Raw genomic sequence first — 22,453 nt, forward strand, 5'->3', positions numbered from 1 at the left:
GGCAGACTCTTCACATACTACAGCATGTCTGAAATAAATGTCAGAGCTGAAATCGACATATAAATATGAAATAAATGCTTCAACATGTACTGTACATGTAGCTAGGTGTAATGTTAGTCCACAGAAGTGAATGTTTCAAGCCTGTTTTCTGCAAGACATTACTCTACAAGCCATATCTCCAACACTGGTGGGTCAAACCCTTCTCTCTCTCTCTCTCTCTCTCTCTCTCTCTCTCTCTCTTTCTTTCTTCCCCCCCCCCCCTCTCAGGAGGTGAGTGTGGAGTCTCTCCAGCAGAGCTCAGGTCTGTCTCCCACGGTGTTGGCCCATGCTCTGTCTCCTCTGACAGGAGAGACAGGCATCCTCAGTGCATCTCACCCTGACCAGCTGACCCAGGGTAAGATTTACACCCTGCCTGTTCTGTTTTCCAGATCGGGTAAATAAGCTCTATGCACGTACGCCAGAGTCAGGGTGCTGCTAATGTGCATGTTTGCTCACTGGAAACACTCTGCTACACCAGTGGGTCTCAAAGTGCCCTTGAGTGGGTTCCAAATGGAACCATAGGCCCTTTCTGAAACCAGTCCCTTGCTGAATCAAGTTCCCTTGATTAGGGTGCTGGGTATAAAGAACTGTTTGGAAATACACTCGCCCTCCTTGTGCAGAAACAGGAAACAGACACCATTCGTTGCCAGGTTACCATCATGCAATTGCGTTACCTGTTATTTTGTTTGTACAGTTATATTGCATTGCATCGTGTATGTTTGTGTGACATGTGGACTTCATTAATATGGAAAAAGGAAATACAGTGTGACTGTCAAAAATGACATGTCATATACATCCATGGTGTTTATAAATCATTGTGTTAAAAGTTGTTTTGTTTGTTTTGTTCATTTATAGTTTTTCACGGTGGGGTAAATAAAGAGCCCTTGTGAACATTAGTTGGAGCGTTGTCTATTCTGCATCAGATGAAGATTGTTTAGGAGGAGTTTATGTAGCATTTATTTGTGGTGGTACTTACATTTGTAGGTTGCGGTTTCCATGCGGACAGAGAGCAGGGCTGCACAAGGCAATTGAGTCTAGATCGGCACAGACTCGCTCTTAAGGGCTTTATAAGCCACTTCCACTCAAGGCTGCTTGGTTTTCGGACGACACTTAATATGGCCCAGCGTCGCGTGAACGCGCATATCGACGGCAAGTGTGTAGGGCGAGTGGTGAGGAGCTGGTTTCAGAAAAGGGGGTACACTCTGAGTTACCGGGTCCTTGAAATTAAAACGTTTGAGAACCACTGTACACTAAATGCAACACAGCCTTAAATTTGTATCATCATTAACACCTGTGAAGGAAGACGGAAGAGAAAGACAGAAGGAAAGAATTATTTCCAAAATGGCGTATGTGCATAGAGCCTATTGCCGATCATCGATCGAGTTATTTGGAATGATAATCGGGGTGATTTTTAAATGACGGGCCGATTGATCGGAGCTCCTCTATTCATGTGGGAAGCCATGAGTTGAACAAGGCAAGAGGATGTTTTTAATTTGGGTTCCTCCTCTTCTCTGCAGGCACCCTGAGGCTGACCCAGCAGGCTCTGTGTGAGAGTTCAGACTCCACCCCTAGGTGGCGCCGCCTGCTGCCCAGACAGACGTACCTGAGCGTGGACGAGGACGCTGCTCAGATCCTGGAGAGGAAGAGGAACATCCTGTACTGTCTGATTGTCCGCATCCTCAAACAGGAGAAAGAGATGCACATGGACAACCTGGTGTTTAAGGTGAAGAAAGAATTCCATTGCTGCCCTATTACTGTATGTCAGTGGTTCCCAAACCTTTTCGTGTCAAGGACCCCCACAAAAGATAGGTATTTGCCTGTTGACCCCCATCTGAAAATGTTTTGTGCCAGGGGAGAGAAGATTCAGCTATCTGCTATTTTTGAATAGCCAATATATAAACGGATAAAACTTTTTTTTTTTTTCATGATCAATGCTATTATGTGACCCCCTTTTTTACCAAACACTTTGCAAAGTCAGAACTGAATTTTACATAAATTAATATGTCACATGACTTCCCAATGTTGTTTACGTGAATGATTGTCTTACTATTCGAGACGGTTTGTCTCGTTAGCAGGTTCACATACACATTCTATTGACAAAACTGTTGCATCAATCTAAACCAGTAATAGAAACACACAAAAGCATATGTTGTTATTTTTTAAATCATCAGCTATTATGTTGGGTCATATAGCAGTGGTGGCTATTTTGTGGCGCCACAGATAGAAAACCCATTCAGTTTTACCACAGATTTATTTCTATCAATTATTTTAAGCCTGAAACCAAGCCATCCAGGCTCCCGGGGAATCATGACCATAAAACATTTGATTTAGCTCAGTGGCCTAAAGAATCGTGAAGTAGCTGTGTTCACGTTTACAGTCTGTGTCCCTTCCCTGACAAGGTCTCAAAATATCTTATTTTGAAGAGCATTAATGGCAAGCAATGGCTATGTAGAGTTAGCCGAGATGTTTTTTTTATGTTACCCGAAACAGACATTTTGTAACCGCGACCAGCGACGCCTTTATTATGAGTCGGAAATAAAGCTTGTTTAGATATCTTTTTAAACGAAACCTAAAAACGTGTCCAAACTCGTCCTTGGCAGTCAATGAGTTAGATCCTGCCTAATTCCGGTCTCCTAAAAAGGTCTCCTACCTTTACGTCACACAGGTTGGAAAAGTAAACCCGTTTGTCAGCGTTTCACACTGGGCCTCTTCTCTCTCTCTCTCTCTCTCTCTCTCTCTCTCTCTCTCCCCCCAGGTGTTGGAGTCATGTCGGAAAGACGAGGCTCCGGTGCGTTTCTCCTGCAGCACGGCAGACGTCCTGTCCTGCATCACGCACGTCATCAACCGCGGCTACGCCCAGCGCGGCGAGGACAGCCCCCACATCCTGCAGTACCTGCCCGAGGACCCCACCACGCCGCAGAAGGGCCAGGCCCAGATCTCCTTCTCCCGGCTGGACGAGACCACGGCGGAGAGCAAGGCAGACATCAGGTCCAACTTCAACCCCTTTACAGAGCCAGGATATATAATATGATTAGTGTTTAATCGTGAGAACGAAAAAAATAAACAATGTTATCCCTGCACTATGATCTGTGTTGGTTTGAGTGTTGTTTCTTTGAGAATTAAATATGCTGGGCATATCTCGGGGCAGTAGGGATGGGACGATAATCGTTATAGTTTATCGTGATAAAAAAAAAAACGCTCACAATAATCATATTGCAGAGATTTTGTTTATCGTGAAATTGTCCTCCGTCGTGCACAATTCACAATTATTTGCCGAGTGCTGCATATCCGACATAATTATATCCCTCTATGCTTGGTAAAACAGACCTGTAAAGAACGTACTTGAGACAGTCTTTTTGCGCTCTCTACCGAATGTCTTTGCCAAAAATAGCCAATCTACAAGATCACAACGTTGCAAGCTTGAAGATCTGCTATTGTTTGCAAACATTCCGTCCCAGAGTATGGATGCTGGGGGTTAACAAAGTGTCATTTTAAGAGTTTTGTTGATTTTCCCGATAATATCGTAAATCGCAATTATTGTGAATAATTGTGACAATTTCATATCCCATCCCTAGATGCAAGGGGTTGACCAGGTGTTGGATGAAATGATATCTGTATGCTGATTTAATTTTTTAATTTTACCTGTAACCAGCGGGAAGAGTCAATACATTTTCACTTTATTGGCAAGCCAGTTTGGGCGTGTTAAATGATGTATAATGGGTGTGTTGTGTAGCTATGTTGAGCTACACCACGGCTAATTGTATTGACGTTGATCTCTCACCAATGAATCCAAAAACGGTGTCTGAATACTTCCATGGCCTTAGAACTAGAAGCCAAGGTAACCTCAACATATTCTCTCAATCTCTGCCATGTCAATGTAAACGAGACCAGTCCGTCACCCGTGTGACACTAGTGGTGACCCATTGAATACGGTAGAATGATTACGCAACTACAACAGGCATCGGTGATGGGTCACCGGTTTTCGACTAACACCGGGAGCCAAAAAAAGCTCATCAGAATCGACCATTAACAGCAATTATAATTAGAATAGCCTTGTGTCTGAAAATAAAAATCCTTGCCAGTATGGAAATTCATGACCGATCTCGATGTTTAAAAAGACAACTTAGCCGATATCCAATACTGAAACCGATGTTTATTTAGTTTTTGGTGTTATTCCCCCTTTTGTGTCAGGGAAACAAATAAATCTTCATTATAAGTAATAACCATAATCAGAATCTGCAGCTTGGTAGACGACAGATAACCAGACAACGGATACAACAACATACAGTAGCCAGTGCAAAATTGATGCTTATCGACAACAGATAAATATCGGCTAATGCCGTCGGTTAAAGTCTGCTTTATTTGCCGATACCGATATTGACAAATAATGGCAAATACCGTCCGATACGGATATGTGAGGATATATCTGTGCATCCCTACTTCGTAGACTTGTATGACAGCGGTATCCTCGCTAAATGAAGCCTTTTGTTGTGTATTTTCAGACATTTAACCACTTTAGCCCTCAAACGTAGTAAACTTGACCTTTGGCTCTGTACTTGGTTGGCTCTTTTTGTCTCTACTCAAAATCTCTTTGTGTTAAAGCAGCCGATCTACAAACTCGGCACGATACGTTGCGAGCTTGTTGATCAGCTATTTTCTGCGACTGTTCCCACCCAGAATAAGAATTCTATATAGGGTTTGGGAGGTTAATGTGAAGGGGAAAAATAGTTCCATATATGGAAATATGTTTCTAGTAGGTCTACCGAGTGATAACCTGCCCTCCGTCGCTGCCATTCCAGCCAATGGCATTCGTTTCCGGTTGCTTTTTCGGGACCGGAGGTTCCAAGATGGTGGATTTGAATTTGCAGAAAAAGTGTCAAAATGAGTGTAGAAACCAATGAGGCTCTCGTCGTCCACATTTTTTACAGTCCATGTTCCACAGAAATAAAGCATTTTTGGACATTTCTATGGTAAAGATGAGCTGGAAACACTTCTCTTCCGGAAGCTAGCGTTTTTTGGACGGAGCACCCTGGACACTTCAAGTAGAAGATGGTTCCATTTTTGGAGAGGAGTACGTCAACCCGTCAGCTGCACTTTTTCCTCCAACCGATCAAACTGGAGGAAGAGGTGGTACTAGTTGTGAACTGCAACTTCCCTTCCCTTAACTTCACTCCATCTTCTTTGGAAGGACTTTTTTTCCTTTTCAATATTCTAAAATGTTCCTCCATATATAAACAAATATATAAATAAATTCTGTAAACACTGAACGCTCTAATAGAGCTTTTCCTTTTGTTTTTCTACTTTTCTGTCCTACTGGTGAAATGATGTGCAGTACTAGAGTTCCTGGTAGGATAGAAATAACGGGTTTGGACTTGGGGTCCCTGAGGACAAGGTTTTTTTTTTGCATCCACTTAGAAGTTGACCCGAATTGGCTCTGTGTACAGGGTCCTTCTACACCAAATCTTGTCAGCGATAAATGGCTCATCTACAAGGTCACAATGCGTCGCAACAGAGCTTATAGATCAGCTATTTTCGCTGAACGTTTCCCCCCCCCCAGAATCGGGATGCAAGGTTTCTAACGCCTAATGTCTTTTGTATGTATGGATCCTAACTAGGGGCGGATTTAATCTCTATGTACTTGATGATGATTCAATTCCGATTATAAATCGATTACAGATGCATTCACGGTGCATCTCGATTCCAACACATTTATTGCTTTCTAATGATCCATAATGAAAACGGATTAATTTACTTCCATTATCTTTTATTACTCTGCAAACAAACGAGCATTAAGCATCTTTCTTTAAATAAAATAATGAATTCTGTACCAACATACAAAAACATGATTCACTGTGAATCGACTCATAATCATCCATGTCCGCTTCACAATTAACCTATGGATAGGTTTTATCTTCCACCACTTAGACCCTAACCGTCCGTCTTGTCTTCTTCTATCCAGCCTGATGGACCCCGGCACTGGCCAGCGCCGCTCCTCGGACACGGACGGCGTGCTGGAGGCGGTCCACTTCTCCCTGGGCCGCACGCTCTCCCAGGAGGAGGTGCGGCAGCTGATGCAGCGCACGGTGCAGCAGGTGTCGGGCACGCTGAGCCTGGACGGCGACCGGGCGCAGCACCTGCTGGTGCACTGCCGCTGGAGCGTGGACCTGCTGGTGCAGCGCTACACGGAGCACCCCGACGCGCTGGCCACCGCGGCCGGCCTGAAGAACCCCGACACGGGGCCCTCCGTGTCCTCCTGCTCCTCCTCGGACCCCCAGTCGCCTCCCTCCACCTGCCCCGTCTGTCTGGTGGCGCGCAGCGAGGACGAGGAGGAGGCCCCCATGCTCTGCTGCATGCACTACTGCTGCAAGGTAAATGCACGCACGCACACACACACGCACACACACACACACACTGTATGCTATCTGTAGATAGCTTTAAATCACAGCTCAAGACCTATTTCTTTACACTTGCTTTTAGTTGATTTTTTATTCTCTGGTGTTATTCATATGTTGTGTTGTCATATGTTTGGTCGGATACACTTCCCTTTTTGCCTTTTATTTTAATGTATTATTCTTTTGCTTTTCTTTTTACTGTATTGCTCTGTCAAGCACCGCATTTCACGTCATGAAAGATGCTATACAAATAAAGTTCATTATTATTATTATTATGCATTACTGCTGCAAGGTAGGAGAGACACACACACACACATATGCAACATCAGGCTTTAGAGCAGCTCTGATGAGAACCACTAATTACAAAATTGTGTGTGTGTGTGTGTGTGTGTGTGTGTGTGTGCGCGCGCGCAGTCATGTTGGCAGAAGTACCTGACCGCTCGGATAGAGCAGAACTTGCTGATGAACTGTGACTGTCCAATCACGTACTGCCGAGCGCAGCCCACCTCCCAGTTCTACTACTCTATACTTACTGACAAGGACACCATCGCTAAGGTAACTGCAAACACAAACCATGATTGAATACTTTATTAAGGCAGACATGTAAAACAGTAAGACATTAAGCTATTTTGACCCGAGATCAGATTCTAAAAATGTCTTCTACATCCTGACAGTTTTCTGAAAAAGCTATGTTTCTATGTCAGTGGTTCTTCGATAAAAATAAAAACAAAATAGCAGACCTATAAGCTCGTAGCGCGCCACTCGGTGGTGCGCTATGAGCTTGTAGATCTGCTATTTTTCAATAGCTAAAGCATAACATAGTCTTAACACCAAAAGGGGTTCCCGGCCCAAAATGGGTTAAGCTAAAAAGATAACACAAAAAATGTCAGGACAGGACAGGACAACTCTCCTCTGTTGCAGTACTCATTGTCTCTCTGGTTGTGTTTCAGCATAACTCATTGTCTCTCTCTCTGGTTGTGTTTCAGTATGAGAACTCGTTGCTGCGTGGCTACGTGGAGTGCTGCTCCAACCTGACGTGGTGCACCAACCCTCAGGGCTGTGATCAGATCCTGTGTAAAGAGAACCTGGGCAGCATGGGGACGTGCTCCAAGTGCTGCTGGGCCTCCTGCTTCAGCTGCAACTTCCCCGAGGTCGGTCGGTCTGTCTGCATGGCTCACTTCAAATCAAATCGAATCAATGCACATTGAACCCATTCTGACCTGAGATCAGATTCATACGAGGTTTCCACTGGACACACACTGGTCTGATTAACCCATTCTGACCTGAGATCAGATTCTAAAAATGTCAGTCGTTCTTCAATTTTTCAAAAATAGCAGACCTACAAGCTCGTATGAGCTTGTAGATCTGCTATTTTTCAATAGCTAAAGCATAACATGATGCCAACACCAAAATGGGTGCCCGGTCAGAATGGGTTAAAAACAACTCTCATTGTACCAAAGTGCTTCACAAATGTAATACAATACAATACAATTCAGTGCAGAAGACGTCAATAATAAAACGACAGGCATATAGGACAGAATAATCTAAAAGGAAAGGTGCAGGATCATGTCGGTGATGCAAAGGCTTGTGAATATTAAAATGTTTTAAGTTGTGATTTAAAAGACAAGAGGGCGCAGACCTAACCGCGAGGGGAATGCTGTTCCACTTGACCGCCATGTTGATTTTGACAGCACGTTTTTAGTTTAGTGTTAGTCATAGACTTTTGAATAAACTTCCTTTTAGTTTTAGTCACATTTTGAGTCATCTGAAATATATTATCATACTAAATCTGCTGTTTATTTGGACGACTAAAATGCATCTTAGTGGGCCGTGATGGCGTTGTAAATCTGTAATGTCTGATTAGCTGCATGCCGAAAATAGCAGATCTACTCGCTCGGTTCTTTTTTTTAATGTCCCTGATCAACTCATTGTTGAAGAGGAGCGGTTTTCAAACAGTGGTCGGGGTACGACCAGTGGTCCTTGAAGCTGTTCCAGGTGGTCCTCAGGTCAATTATGTAACTGAATGGACTCTTATAGATCTTTAACTCTTGAGAGCATAACATGAAACCAAATTTAATTTGAAGAGTTTGGTTTATTTAAAGAGTTAAGCATTACGGCATTTTCCAAGAAGTTTAAACAATAGAGGGTATGCACATGCTTAAAGTGAATGGCACATCGAGTGGCAAAGCAACAGGCAAAGTGAGTTTAACATTGTTTAACGTTGTTTAATGCAATCAGACAGGACTTTTCTGTTTGGATGCATGGGCTGTCAAGGCCAGAAAGTAGTTTTTTGACACTCAGTGGGCATTCCTGCATAACGTCCGGGTTTGATGATGATGTCACGCGCATAACCCTCTTATTAGAGAATGTAGAAGAATTGTTATTTTGATCAATGACAACAACATATTCTTTAGTTTTGGGTCTGAGAGGCTAAATCTCATCAAATGGTGGTCCGTGGCTCAAATGCAGAATGAATAATGGGCCTTGAAATGGAAAAGGGTTGAAATGAAAAGCAGTTTTCAGAGGAGTGTGTTTCTGTAGTGTGACTGTTTGTGCTGCTTGCAGGCCCACTACCCAGCCAGCTGCAGCCACATGTCCCAGTGGCTGGACGACGGGGGCTTCTACGAAGGCATGAGCGCCGAGGCTCAGAGCAAACATCTGGCTAAGCTCATCTCCAAGCGCTGTCCCAGCTGTCAGGCCCAGATCGAGAAGAACGAGGGATGCCTGCAGTACGTATACACGCGCGTGCGTGCGCACACACACACACACACACACACACACACACACACACACGTACACGCACACACAGGGCTGTCACGATTACACATTCATTTGACGATGAGTAATTGCGATTAACGATTTAATTGTGTTTTTGGGAATTGCAACATCATGAATGGGAATTCCATTTCAGTTTGGCTTTTTATTTTGGCTTCATAATAAATAAAGTGCACAGGGCACAAAATTATTGAAATATACCATAAATTAATGGTATTTTATAAATGTTATACTAAAAATACAAGCATACAACAGGTTTAAGAAATAGCGGAAAGTGCTGATCTACAAGCTGACAACGTGTCACGAAGCTTGTTTCAACATTGACATGATTAAGCAGAAATAATAATTGTAATCTTAATTGTGATTAGACGATTATGTAATAATTGTGACAACCCTACACACACACGCAACCACACACACACACACACAACCACCAGAACATGTTTGTTTGTTTTTTTATGTTTTGTCTTAACAGGCAGTTGTCCTCATAGTCAGGCCGCAATATATAACATCTAGTAGTTGGGGCCAAAATTATATCACATCTGATCATCTTTTGTGAAATTGTTTACTGTATATAGCGGCCAATATTTCATACCAAACAAAAGCATTTGTTAGTTTGAAATTAACATGTACTCTCTCTCTCTCTCTCTCTCTCTCTCTCTCTCTCTCTCTCTCTCGCCCCCTCCCCAGTATGACCTGTGCCAAGTGTAACCATGGTTTCTGCTGGCGGTGTCTGAAACCATGGAAACCAACCCACAAAGACTACTACAACTGTTCAGCCATGGTAGGTGTACGTACACAATCTCACACACACACACACACATGTATTTTTTTTTTGTATTTGACAACGTTGGTAGAAGCTCCACTAATGTGTGTTTTTGTCCTTCAGGTGAGCAAAGCAGCTCGACAGGAGAAGAAGTTTCAGGATTACAACGAGAGATGTACCTTCCATAACCAGGCCAAGGTACACACACACACACACACTTTACGCTCTCAAGATTAATGTTAATTAATTGATGTTAAACATCTGCATTAGTTGATTTACAAGAAGTCTACACAATTACAGAAAGTAGATTGTTATTTTGATTGTTTGCCTGTTATCTCTGCTAATGGCACTAATAAACATCCATACAGCATGGAATTGTGGACAAAATCGTATCCATAACGATAACAAAATAAGTCTTTGGTCTGAGAGGCTAAATCTCATCAAATGGTGGTCTGTGTGGCTCAAATGCCGCATAAACAATGGACCTTGATATGAAAAAGGTTGGTATCCAGTGTGCTGTAATACATTGTCGCCTGTATTTTGTATGTGTGCTGCAGGACTTTGCCATCAACCTGGAATATAAAGTGTCATCCATCAATGAAGCCCTGCAGATGAAGTCTTTGACCTTTGTCATCGATGCCTGTAAAGTCCTGGCTCAGGCACGCAAGGTAACGTACACGCACACGTCATCAGCGCAATGAGCGCATCTGCACCAAATCTTTCTTCATTCATTCAAGTTTTATTTATTCTTGAAATTACACTGAGTGATTAAACTCATTTTCAGTGTCGTCGAGTAATACAATATCATATAAACAAATATCACAATACATCAATTGAGCGCTGTGCCGTGCAGGCGTAGAAAGTGCGCACACACAGAATTATAGCAGATCTACAAGTTCACAACACGTTGCAAGCAACGCGTTGTGTAGAGCAGCTAGCAAAGCAAGTTGCTGCAGGGCAGACTGGTTGGGTCATTTTAATTTCCTTACAAGTGTTTAAAATGAGATATTCCGCTAAATCTGGGTAGAAATGTAAAAGAAAAATAAAGGTGCCATCTTGAATTCCAGCCCGTGGTTGCCCTTCAACTCCCTCTGCACGTCCTCAGGGTTTCCTGCACAATGTTGTTGGCATGGCGCTGCGCCATGCTTGAAATACATCGCGCCATGCCAAGCTTCCAAGCCAAGATAGTGAATCATAGTGTGTGTGATATGAAATGTCCAGTACCTCCCCAGAACCTCCCCATGTCTCCCCAGTGCCTCCCCAGTGTCTCCCCAGTGCCTCCCAGTGCCCCCCCAGTGCCCCCCCAGTGTCTCCCCAGTGCCCCTGCAGTGCCTCCCAGTGTCCCCCCAGTGTCTCCAATAGCAATACAAGAGCAATAATACAAATTAATCTTAATTTATTAATCAAATTAATTAATCAAAATCTTCGCCGCCAGAAGGTCCCCCCGTGCCTGGCACCATGCCAAGGCCTTTTCCTGCAGGAAACACTGCGTCCCTGCCCCCTCCCCTCTCTCTCTCTCTCTCAAACAATTGAATGGACAGGACCTGCTGCGTGTTGAAAAGCCAGTCATTGGGGTATTCCTTTAAGTGTTGTGCAGGCTGCGGGGCGGGCGGGACATTGATTAATATATTGTTTTGCAGAGCGGGTGGGTGCGGGGTGACTCCCGTGGCGGGTTATGAACAAAAAAGCCGGCCCGTGCATCACTAGTAGGTATACTGTGTGTATTTTACTCCATGTGTTTATGATGTACTGTACTGTAGGTGCTGGCCTACTCGTGTGTGTACAGTTACTACAACCAGGAAACAGAGAAGATGGATGTGATGGAGCAACAGATGGAGGGGTTGGACCTCCATGGCAACGCCCTGCAGATCCTACTGGGTGAGAATCCATCATGTGTGTGTGTGTGTCTTTTTTTATAATAAACTTTATTTATATAGCACCTTTTTAAACAATGTTCCAAAGTGCTTAACAACATAAATAAAACAATCAAGCGATCACAGCAATTACAACCAAAAGTATAACAACAACACTATCAGGGGGAATAAAGGTGTCAAGTTCTGGGGGTTAAAAAGGCCTCTCTAGAAATGTGTCTTTAGTTTTGTTTTAAAAATAGTGAGGGAACTGGGCCTCAAAGTGAGAACCAGCATTATGAATGTCATTTAGATGTCATGTTATTCAGAGAGATTGATTCATTGATTACCTTGTACATTGTCAATGTACAGATTATTATGTTGATAGTAAATTGTTTAGACTGATGCTCTAGGTTCTTGTTTTGCCTGTGATCCTAGTTCAGAGGCACTGTGACTACACTGTCTCTCTGCATTTGATGTGTGTGTTTACCTAGCTTATTGTAAGTCACTCTGGATAAATCAGTGGTTCCCAAAAGAGAGATTATACCTAAACTAGTGATCTACAAGTGCACACACACACACACAAGTGTTTTCAATACTTAATTGTTGTTATTTATTTATTTATGGATTTGTTAGTTTAGATTTGTTTTAAAATGTATGGAATTCTTTTACAGTTTTCTTTGTTTTTATTTAACACAAAATATTTAGAAATATAAAATTCTGGGATTTTCCGTCCAGTCGTGACCCATAGGTATGGATGAATGGACCATTGTAAGCGCTTAACCCATCCTGACCGGGCACCCATTTTGGTGTCCACATCATGTTATGCTTTAGCTATTTAAAAATAGCAGATCTACAAGCTCATATCGCGCCACCGAGTGGCGCGATACGAGCTTGTAGGTCTGCTATTTTTGAAAAATCGAAGAACGACTGACATTTTTTAGAATCTGATCTCAGGTCAGAATGGGTTCATCAGACCAGTGTGTGTCCGGCGGAAACCTTGTATGAATCTGATCTCAGGTCAGAATGGGTTAAGCCTACATTGTAAGTAACACATGCAGTGCTGTGCTCCCTCCAGAGGAGACTCTGCTGCAGTGCACTGACCTGGCGTCCTGCATGCGTCTGCTGAAACCAGAACATGTCAACACGGGCCAGGAGCTCATACGACGCATCCAGGAGCGCCTGCTGGCCATCCTGCAACACTCCACTCAGGTAACGGCACCACCGTTAACTCATGGATTAAGACCATTTCAAAGGACTATTCAAAGGCTAACATTTTTTTCAGCAATGGGATCATTGTTTTTTGGGTGAGTAGATCTTGTTGAGCTGAAGCAAAAGTAGCTCTCAGGTCAAAAAAGGTGTGGGCACCCCTTCTTACAGTACGTTCTCTGTCTTTGACCAACAGGACTTCCGGGTCGGCTGCCAGTCCAAACCAGGTCCAGAAACGGAGTCTGCCCAGGGCTCCAACATTTCCAATAAGACAGATGCCAATAAAAAGTCAGTATGTCTGTAAAGCCGTATATTTGTAAGACGGTCATTTATGTATTGGACACAGTAAATGTCACGCCCTTTGATTCACTTGAAGAACGAATGAGGCAGTTGTTCTGTGTATGTACTGACGGCTTTATTGTAGCAAGCATTGCTTCCAAAGCCCACGTCAAAACTGACATAAAACACAAATAAATCATGATCAGAATGAGCAACATGAAACAAAGCACATAATGTAATAATAAAGAAATTACTCATGTACAAGACAAGTCTTTTACCTCACTGACTGCACGTAATTCAAAGAGCATGAAGTAGTGAGAGGAACCCATGAACACATCATCATAACCAGGACTTTAACTGACAAACTCCCGTCTGCTCAGCATGGACGGAAGATGCAATAACTTGTGCGATCCTGAGCTTATTCCAAAGTATATGGTCATGTTACCGGAAATGACACAATCAAACTTCCGGAACACACATTTTACCCAAATCATCAAATAAGTAAAATATCAAACAAAATAATGACAAAAACATAATTATGGCAGTCACACTCCCACCTTGACTTGGGATTACCAATCAACTTTCAACTTATCTTTCACATTTGAAAAATCATCAATACCTCCAGATTCAAGCATTAACCCTCCTCATTGAAAATAAACTTAAAATCATGGATCCAATAACCTTGACCTTTGACACTTTGACAACCTTTAGTTCAACCGTTTGTTTTACAAACAAATCTTATGAAAACAAATGAAACTTTTTGTAACATGAACAAAATAAAACCATGTAACGGACTCTTCAATTATGTACAATAAATAATGCATAGCAAAATATGCCAAATTGTGGCTCCCAACATTTGAACTTTCCCTTTAACCTTCTTTCAAACTGGTGTAACCATTTCCTTTCTTTGCAAGCTGCATAAATGTTTGAAGCATTCATAAGTGTGAAACGAGAGTCAATGTTGACCATCAATTTACAGTTAATAGCTCATGGATGAATTGGATTGGACTAGACTTTCCAAATTAATCAAAATGCAAAGTGTTCAAACGCAATCATGTAACTTTAACAAATGATCATGGCATATTTAATTACTAGTCTTAAAATCTTTTTTGCCCAGTTTTAACTTCCTACTTTGTCTCTTAATTCATATGCAACAATTGTAGAGCACCATATAACTTGAACGTAAATGTAAAGTACCATCACTATTTGAACAAAATCTGATCTGAATTTGCTTTAATTAAATTGACATTGCATCTCTCTTTCTGTTTTCTTTGGATCATTATTCTTCAATGTCCATCTAAAATTTAGATGGACATTGAAGAATAACTTGCCTATAAAAAACGTATAATTCAGATTCTAAATTTTAGGCAAAGTTTGTCATCAGACAGGCTACGTACGTCAGAGGAGGCCTTCTGGTCTGTTCGAAGTCCAAATCGACCAAAATTTTAAACACATAAATGTTACTTAAAAACAAGAACCCTTTCAAATGTACAATAACCTTTTCAAAAAGACCTTTTTCTGTCAAACAAAAGAGGCTGTGTAATTTGACCTTGTTAAACTAAAAGGAGCAGTGGGTGATCAGTTCTTGGTCAGGTGGTCTACCACTTTTTCCTCCCACCGTAGCACATTGTAAAAGGGTAACAAGAAGACTCGCCACTTTTACCCTTTGTGAAGAAGCCTTTTACCCTTTGTGAAGAAGACTCGCCAAAAGGGGAAGGAATCTCGCCAAAGGTGAAGATATCAGGAGCAGGAGGAGGCGGCAACAGGGGGTGCAGGCCAACAGAGTTTTGGAACGGATATTATGGACTACAGTTTTATTAAGGAAAGATTGGCATGTCAACGCCGCAACACGTGTTCGGGTGTCAATCAAATCAACTGCGTCAGACATCTCCCGCAGCCCGCCGTTAAAAAAAGAAATAAAAAAGCGAAGAAGAGGACTCGCCAAAGGTGAAGATATCTCGCCGGGTCGAGTCTTCCGGTATTCTGTAAAAGCACCCCTTTTCTCCTGTGCTTTCTTTCCTTCCTTTTTGATTTCCTCTTTCCTCTGCAGTTCCTTGACTCATTTCTGTGCTCCTTCATTTTTGGAATCCTTGCATTTGTGGGCCCTTTGTCCTTCTTGTTACCCTCTTGTTTCATGGTGCTTGGTTTCTCGGTGGACTTCTTCTGGCCTTCTTTAGCTGCTACTTTCTTGGCAGCAGGCTTCTTGGCTTTTTTAGGTGATTTCTTGGTGGCTGCAGGCTTCTTTGCCATCACCTTCTTGGCTTTCTTAGCCAATGCATGTTTCTTTGCTTTAATTGCTTTCTGTGCAAAATGCTTCTTCACCACTTCCATCTCCTTGCTCACCTCAAAGGAGTCGGCAGCACCAGTGCCCTTAAGCCGAACCAGTGTGCCTTTAGCGATGGGTTCAGGCTGCTCAACAAGCTGCCGAGTTGGTTTAGGCAACAGAGTGTGTGTGGCATGTAGCTTTTTAAGCTCCTCCAAACACTCAAGTCCTCTCTTGATTTCCACCTTAGACTGTTGCCTTGTGGTATTTATAGTTCTTGTGTGACTGCAAATTCAACTGCAGTTTCATTCTGACAGTTTAACTCTTCCTTCGTTTTTGAAATCTGAGCATTTGCATCATTGGCAACCCTTGTTGTGACCTGGACACACTTGGCCAACTTGTGACACAGGTAACTGGTAGGGGTATCGAGTGCATCATACATGTCCTTTACATTTTCTAGGTCCATTTCAACAGCGATAACATTGTCTTGGAGGTTACCAATTGGAGCCTTGTTGATTACACCTTGTTTTGTTCTTTTTGCTCTGCTTTTCCAGTGGGCATAAATGCAATCAAAATCATACAATAACCTCTCTTTACACTCTTGGTTTTGCAAGCTCTCTTTGAACTCAATTGGTTCCATGTTGGACTGGTTCTGCTTGTGCAGGTTCCTTAAGCTTGTGAAGGTCCTTTAAATGTCCTTATTTCTTTTTGACAGTTTACTTCTTAACCAACACACCTTAAACCCCATAAATCATTGTGAAGGTTTAGATGCCCTTATTTTCTTTTCACATCTATACTTTTAACCAACACTTAAACATGTACTTTAACCATATAGACCATTGTGAAGATTCTTTAGATGCTCTTAACTTCTTTTGACATCTTTACCTTTAACCAACACACATACAGCCTAAAGGCTTAAACCTTATAAACCATTTCAAACAGTCCCATGAGTGTCAAATAGCATTTGCATTTAATTTATACCACAAAGAAAGCACCTTAAAGAGCAAACTGAACGACCACGACATGACACGGTCCTTGGTGCACTTTGCATAACAATGGTGCGATCTTTCCTTTCTTCTTTCCAAATGTTTCTTACTGATTTTAGGTTGTTAGCGCACTAGCACAGTCAGTTCCTTTGCTCTTGATGCTGGTTTTTTGCTGCTGGTTCGGTGGCTGTCGTCTGGTGGTTGACTGGACGACCCGGACTACCGTCGGTCGTCTGCGGCATGAGTTTTGACTGTCACGCCCTTTGATGAACTTGAAGAACGAATGAGGCAGTTGTTCTGTGTATGTACTGACGGCTTTATTGTAGCAAGCATTGCTTCCAAAGCCCACGTCAAAACTGACATAAAACACAAATAAATCATGATCAGAATGAGCAACATGAAACAAAGCACATAATGTAATAAAGAAATTACTCATGTACAAAACAAGTCTTTTACCTCATTGACTGCACGTCATTCAAAGAGCATGAAGTAGTGAGAGGAACCCATGAACACATCATCATAACCAGGACTTTAACTGACAAACTCCCGTCTGCTCAGCATGGACGGAAGATGCAATAACTTGTGCGATCCTGAGCTTATTCCAAAGTATATGGTCATGTTACCGGAAATGACACAATCAAACTTCCGGAACACACATTTTACCCAAATCATCAAATAAGTAAAATAATGACAAAAACATAATTATGGCAGTCACAGTAAATAATATTAACTTGAAAAGAAACCACTTAACTCCAATTTTCAGGAAATTAAGAAAACCTTTTATATTGAAAACAAAGGAATACTGCCTCATCGAAGTTGGTGTTGTGACTTATATTTTCAATTACTTCCATGAGAGGGGGAGAGGTGGTGGAGTTAGTTGCTTTAGCAGACAGTTTGAGGGTCCAATGGAGTTGAGCGGTTTTGTCCGAAGCGCTTTTTACTACTTTGCATTGGTTCAATATTTTTTAAACAACACAGGCGTAAAGGGTGTTCAATAGCACTGATTTATCAAAAAAATTAGTTATTTGGTTTCCTCCTGACAGCAACCTTAGTTTAGCTGTTATTTTACCATGGGTTGTTGTGATGACATTCTCCTGTCAGGTCCAAGCCTTAGTTCAACTGTTATTTTACCATGGGTTGTTGTGAAGACATTCTCCTGTCAGGTCCAAGCCTTAGTTCAACTGTTATTTTACCATGGGTTGTTGTGAAGACATTCTCCTGTCAGGTCCAAGCCTTAGTTCAACTGTTATTTTACCATGGGTTGTTGTGAAGACATTCTCCTGTCAGGTCCAAGCCTTAGTTCAACTGTTATTTTACCATGGGTTGTTGTGAAGACATTCTCCTGTCAGGTCCAAGCCTTAGTTCAACTGTTATTTTACCATGGGTTGTTGTGAAGACATTCTCCTGTCAGGTCCAAGCCTTAGTTCAACTGTTATTTTACCATGGGTTGTTGTGATGACATTCTCCTGTCAGGTCCAAGCCTTAGTTCAACTGTTATTTTACCATGGGTTGTTGTGAAGACATTCTCCTGTCAGGTCCAAGCCTTAGTTCAACTGTTATTTTACCATGGGTTGTTGTGAAGACATTCTCCTGTCAGGTCCAAGCCTTAGTTCAACTGTTATTTTACCATGGGTTGTTGTGATGACATTCTCCTGTCAGGTCCAAGCCTTAGTTCAACTGTTATTTTACCATGGGTTGTTGTGATGACATTCTCCTGTCAGGTCCAAGCCTTAGTACAACTGTTATTTTACCATGGGTTGTTGTGATGACATTCTCCTGTCAGGTCCAAGCCTTAGTTCAACTGTTATTTTACCATGGGTTGTTGTGATGACATTCTCCTGTCAGGTCCAAGCCTTAGTTCAACTGTTATTTTACCATGGGTTGTTGTGATGACATTCTCCTGTCAGGTCCAAGCCTTAGTTCAACTGTTATTTTACCATGGGTTGTTGTGATGACATTCTCCAGTCAGGTCCAAGCCTTAGTTCAACTGTTATTTTACCATGGGTTGTTGTGAAGACATTCTCCTGTCAGGTCCAAGCCTTAGTTCAACTGTTATTTTACCATGGGTTGTTGTGAAGACATTCTCCTGTCAGGTCCAAGCCTTAGTTCAACTGTTATTTTACCATGGGTTGTTGTGAAGACATTCTCCTGTCAGGTCCAAGCCTTAGTTCAACTGTTATTTTACCATGGGTTGTTGTGAAGACATTCTCCTGTCAGGTCCAAGCCTTAGTTCAACTGTTATTTTACCATGGGTTGTTGTGAAGACATTCTCCTGTCAGGTCCAAGCCTTAGTTCAACTGTTATATTACCATGGGTTGTTGTGATGACATTCTCCTGTCAGGTCCAAGCCTTAGTTCAACTGTTATTTTACCATGGGTTGTTGTGATGACATTCTCCTGTCAGGTCCAAGCCTTAGTTCAACTGTTATTTTACCATGGGTTGTTGTGATGACATTCTCCTGTCAGGTCCAAGCCTTAGTTCAACTGTTATTTTACCATGGGTTGTTGTGATGATATTCTCCTGTCAGGTCCAAGCCTTAGTTCAACTGTTATTTTACCATGGGTTGTTGTGATGACGATCTCCTCAGGGCCAAGTCGGCCTCGGACTCGGACGACTCGGACAACAACAACCGCGAGGACGGCGCGGAGGAGGACGCAGAGGAGGACGACGATGAGTATGACGAGGAGTACGTACCCGAGTGGCACGAGGACTACGACGAGGACGACATCGACGAGGACGACTTCTTCTCCGAGGACGACGAGTCTGAGAACCTGGAGAGAGACTTCAGCCCGTTCGACTGACCGACGCAAAAAACCACTCCGGACGACGGGACCGAACTGCTTACGGAGCTAACGGGCAGTGGTCGGTAAAACAATGACGGTTCACTGTTCAGACTTAAAACCCTAGCTATGCCGGAACATTCTGGAAAGAAATGGCAGATCTACAAGCTACATCTACAAGCTCGCATTACGTAGCTTGTAGTTGGGCTATTTTCTTTGATTCTTTGATTCATTTTTTTTCTTTTCATGGGGAAAAAAAGTGGGCCTAGTATAGACCCCTGGAGGACCCCATCTTATTAAGCGGAGGGTTGGAAAATAAACCTGTGGAGGGTCTGTAACAATTATAAGATCATCAGATTTGGAGTGTTTGTTTAATTCAGAGTCGAGATCATTTAAAATAATTAAGGGGTTATGTTAACGGTTATGACCTCAACTGTTATGGACAACATATATTATGTTTGATATCAAAGAGAAATTCAAGACAAATAGGAATTTAAGTGGTGATTAGTTTCTCTCTCTCCTTACCTTTAACCATTCAAAATGGCTGCACTTGTGACGTCTCACTGTCTCATGTTGACTCTGTCATAACAGTAGGGTTTATTTGTTATGTTTTTCATATTTCTTCTGATGCTGGGTATCTTTGGCCTGGTAAACAGTCCCGGTTGAAAGACACTTGGAAATGTGAATAGGCTATGCACATACACCATTTTGGACATAACGCGACTACTTCCGGGCCTCTTCCGACTTCCTTCACAGGTGTACAGTGTTACCGATACTAATGAAGGCTCTGTTCCATTCTGGTCAAATAAAGAGTCAGGGTGCTGCTATTGTGCATGTTGGCTCGCTGGGAACATTCTGCTACACCAGTGGGTCTCACGTTGTGTGTAACAAATGGACCCGTAACATTTGTACATTCTCAGATTTATGGGGGTCCTTGAAATTAGTATCATCGGTAGAAAAGTGGACCAGAAGTAGGAAGAGTTATGTCCAAAATGGCTCATGTGCATTTACCCTAGCCTGGCTTGGTCAGCCTCATAGCGTGGATTCACTGAAGATTCCTACCTGCATACGAGTCTGGAGTTCGGCCCATAGGCAGCATGAAAAGTGGGCGTTAGTAGTTGCCTTGACAGACAGACCCATCTAGCCAATCAGCGTAACAAAAAGCTGACGTCACCACAGATCACAGAGCAGACTAGTGTGCTAGTCTGTTTACTTTCTACGTGAGCGAGATATATTTGATATGTCAGTCTATCTGAAATAACGGCTGTGCTTATCGTTTCTGTGTAAACTTTTAAACTTGCTGCGCCGAGGGCAGCCATTGTTTTGAAAGTACTGCAGCATGAATGTTTCGTCACTGATATACATATCAGTGAAACGCAGTCACTGATTGGCCCCGGTCATTTTCTGATTTCTCCAGCTTCCGCATACTCTCTGCCAATGGGCCAAACTCCAGACTCGTATGCGGGGACGAATCTTCAGTGAATCCACACTATGAGTCTGGCCAAGCCACTGAAGCCAGGCTACATAGACCCTATTCCGTGACCGGGATGGTTTACATGGCTGGCTAGGAGATGGGGGAGAAAACATACCTTTTAGGGGATTGTCTTTGAGATGTTTGTCGGGGAACAAAAAGGCCTTTTATGTTGGGTTTGATACCAGTTCTATTGCTGCTGTTTTATGTTAGGTATTATTTTTATTTAGCCATGCAAATGAATCAATAATTAAGAAGGGATTACTCAGTCCACCGCGAGACATTCTGTTAGGCCTAAATATAGGCCTATGTATGTATGTTATTATTGTTATATACTGGTAAATTGAGTTGGCACGATTTACAAATCTTTGTTTTCATCACAAGTTTTGCCTTGATTTATTTTTGAAAATTAAAAAGATTGCCTTCATTTGAGAATAAAATAATAGAGTTCACACTTGGGACACTTGTGTTCCTTGCTAACTTTGGGTTAGGTTTATTTGTAAAAAGAAAAAATATATATACAGGACATGTTTTGTTTTGGCTCTACCAGAAGGCTATGGGTTTCGTTAACTGCATCTGAAAAGGCGATGCTGCGTTGAACTAATGGACGTAAACATGCTAAGCTGTCTGGATGTCTGGGATATGTCCTGAAGAGGAGCGATATCACACAAACACTCAGCCTCTTGAATTCCTGCAATAGTGTCAGTGAAAGCGACACCGTCATGCGATGGAGTATAAAGCCTGATTTATACTTGACTGCGTGCCACACATGCAAGATCTGCATTCTCACACGCTTCACACTGCAATGGGCTGCGAGCTTGCAGATCTGCTATTTTCACGGCCGACCCTAGGCATGCAATCAATTATAAACCACGCTTAAATGAGCCTTAAAGTACCATGGCTCACTTGTTGCATTATTAGCTAAGCAAAAAAACGAAAATCAAAAAACGAATGGAAGAAAAAGTAGTTACTGTACATGCACTTGTTTGTTTTGTTGTCCTCCTAAAGGACATTCTCGTTGATGTTCTGTACAATGTTAAAGCTTTTAAAAAGATATCTGGTTTCCCAGTGTCCGGTAAGCTGTAATTTGAGAGATCCTATATTCTTATTGTTCATGTTCCAAAATGTTCTATCTTTCAGAGTTCGTTGTGCGAAGTTGTGCGACTTCAGCAGGCAAACTGAATAAAAGCTGTTTTTTTCTGCTGCCATGCAGGCCGAAAAATATGTTTATTGAATGTATTTAATTTAATTAAACTGCATTTACATTTGTCCATTAGCAAATTCCGAGGCTGATCATCAAGTTACTCCAGAATAATAAGGATGGGACTTAATGGCGGTTCACACCTAAACTATTGACTACATCGACTGCAAATCTCAGTGGTGGAACGTGCTGTAACTAAGTACATTTGTACTTTACTTGAGTATTTCCATTTGCAATACTTTTACTTCTACTCCACTACATCTCAGATCATCCACTACATTTATGAAAACTTGAATTACTATTTACTTTGAAGATTTTGTTTATTACAAAACATATGAACCACTTCAGCCCTATACACATTCTGCCATTTGAAAATAGCTGAGCTTGTAGATCTGCTATTTTCATGTTATGCTTTTGAAAACTTGAAATGGGACATGCAGCT

At 42.2% G+C, this 22,453-nt stretch overlaps 1 protein-coding gene across 8 annotated transcripts in view; it reads left to right on the top strand.

Annotated features, from left to right (window-relative positions):
• The window catches only part of cul9 (cullin 9), a 71,884-nt gene extending 49,804 nt beyond the window's left edge, over positions 1 to 22,080 (top strand). For 6 of the 8 annotated variants that reach the window (XM_083774728.1, XM_083774733.1, XM_083774734.1 and 3 more), the window contains 14 exons: positions 268 to 394; positions 1,557 to 1,762; positions 2,795 to 3,027; positions 5,999 to 6,407; positions 6,846 to 6,986; positions 7,418 to 7,582; positions 8,997 to 9,160; positions 9,897 to 9,996; positions 10,096 to 10,170; positions 10,530 to 10,640; positions 11,733 to 11,850; positions 12,901 to 13,034; positions 13,228 to 13,319; positions 19,147 to 22,080. In XM_083774728.1, coding sequence (XP_083630854.1) covers positions 268 to 394; positions 1,557 to 1,762; positions 2,795 to 3,027; positions 5,999 to 6,407; positions 6,846 to 6,986; positions 7,418 to 7,582; positions 8,997 to 9,160; positions 9,897 to 9,996; positions 10,096 to 10,170; positions 10,530 to 10,640; positions 11,733 to 11,850; positions 12,901 to 13,034; positions 13,228 to 13,319; positions 19,147 to 19,360 — 2,289 coding nt within the window. In that variant the 3' untranslated portion in view covers positions 19,361 to 22,080. The remainder of the gene's footprint in view (positions 1 to 267; positions 395 to 1,556; positions 1,763 to 2,794; positions 3,028 to 5,998; positions 6,408 to 6,845; positions 6,987 to 7,417; positions 7,583 to 8,996; positions 9,161 to 9,896; positions 9,997 to 10,095; positions 10,171 to 10,529; positions 10,641 to 11,732; positions 11,851 to 12,900; positions 13,035 to 13,227; positions 13,320 to 19,146) is intronic. The other 2 variants (XM_083774732.1, XM_083774735.1) reach the window with 1 other exon arrangement.
• The last annotated feature ends 373 nt before the right edge of the window (positions 22,081 to 22,453 follow it).

The sequence above is a fragment of the Protomyctophum parallelum genome (genome assembly GCF_964188405.1).
Source record: "Protomyctophum parallelum genome assembly, chromosome: 10".
Classification (NCBI taxonomy): Eukaryota; Metazoa; Chordata; class Actinopteri; order Myctophiformes; family Myctophidae; genus Protomyctophum; species Protomyctophum parallelum.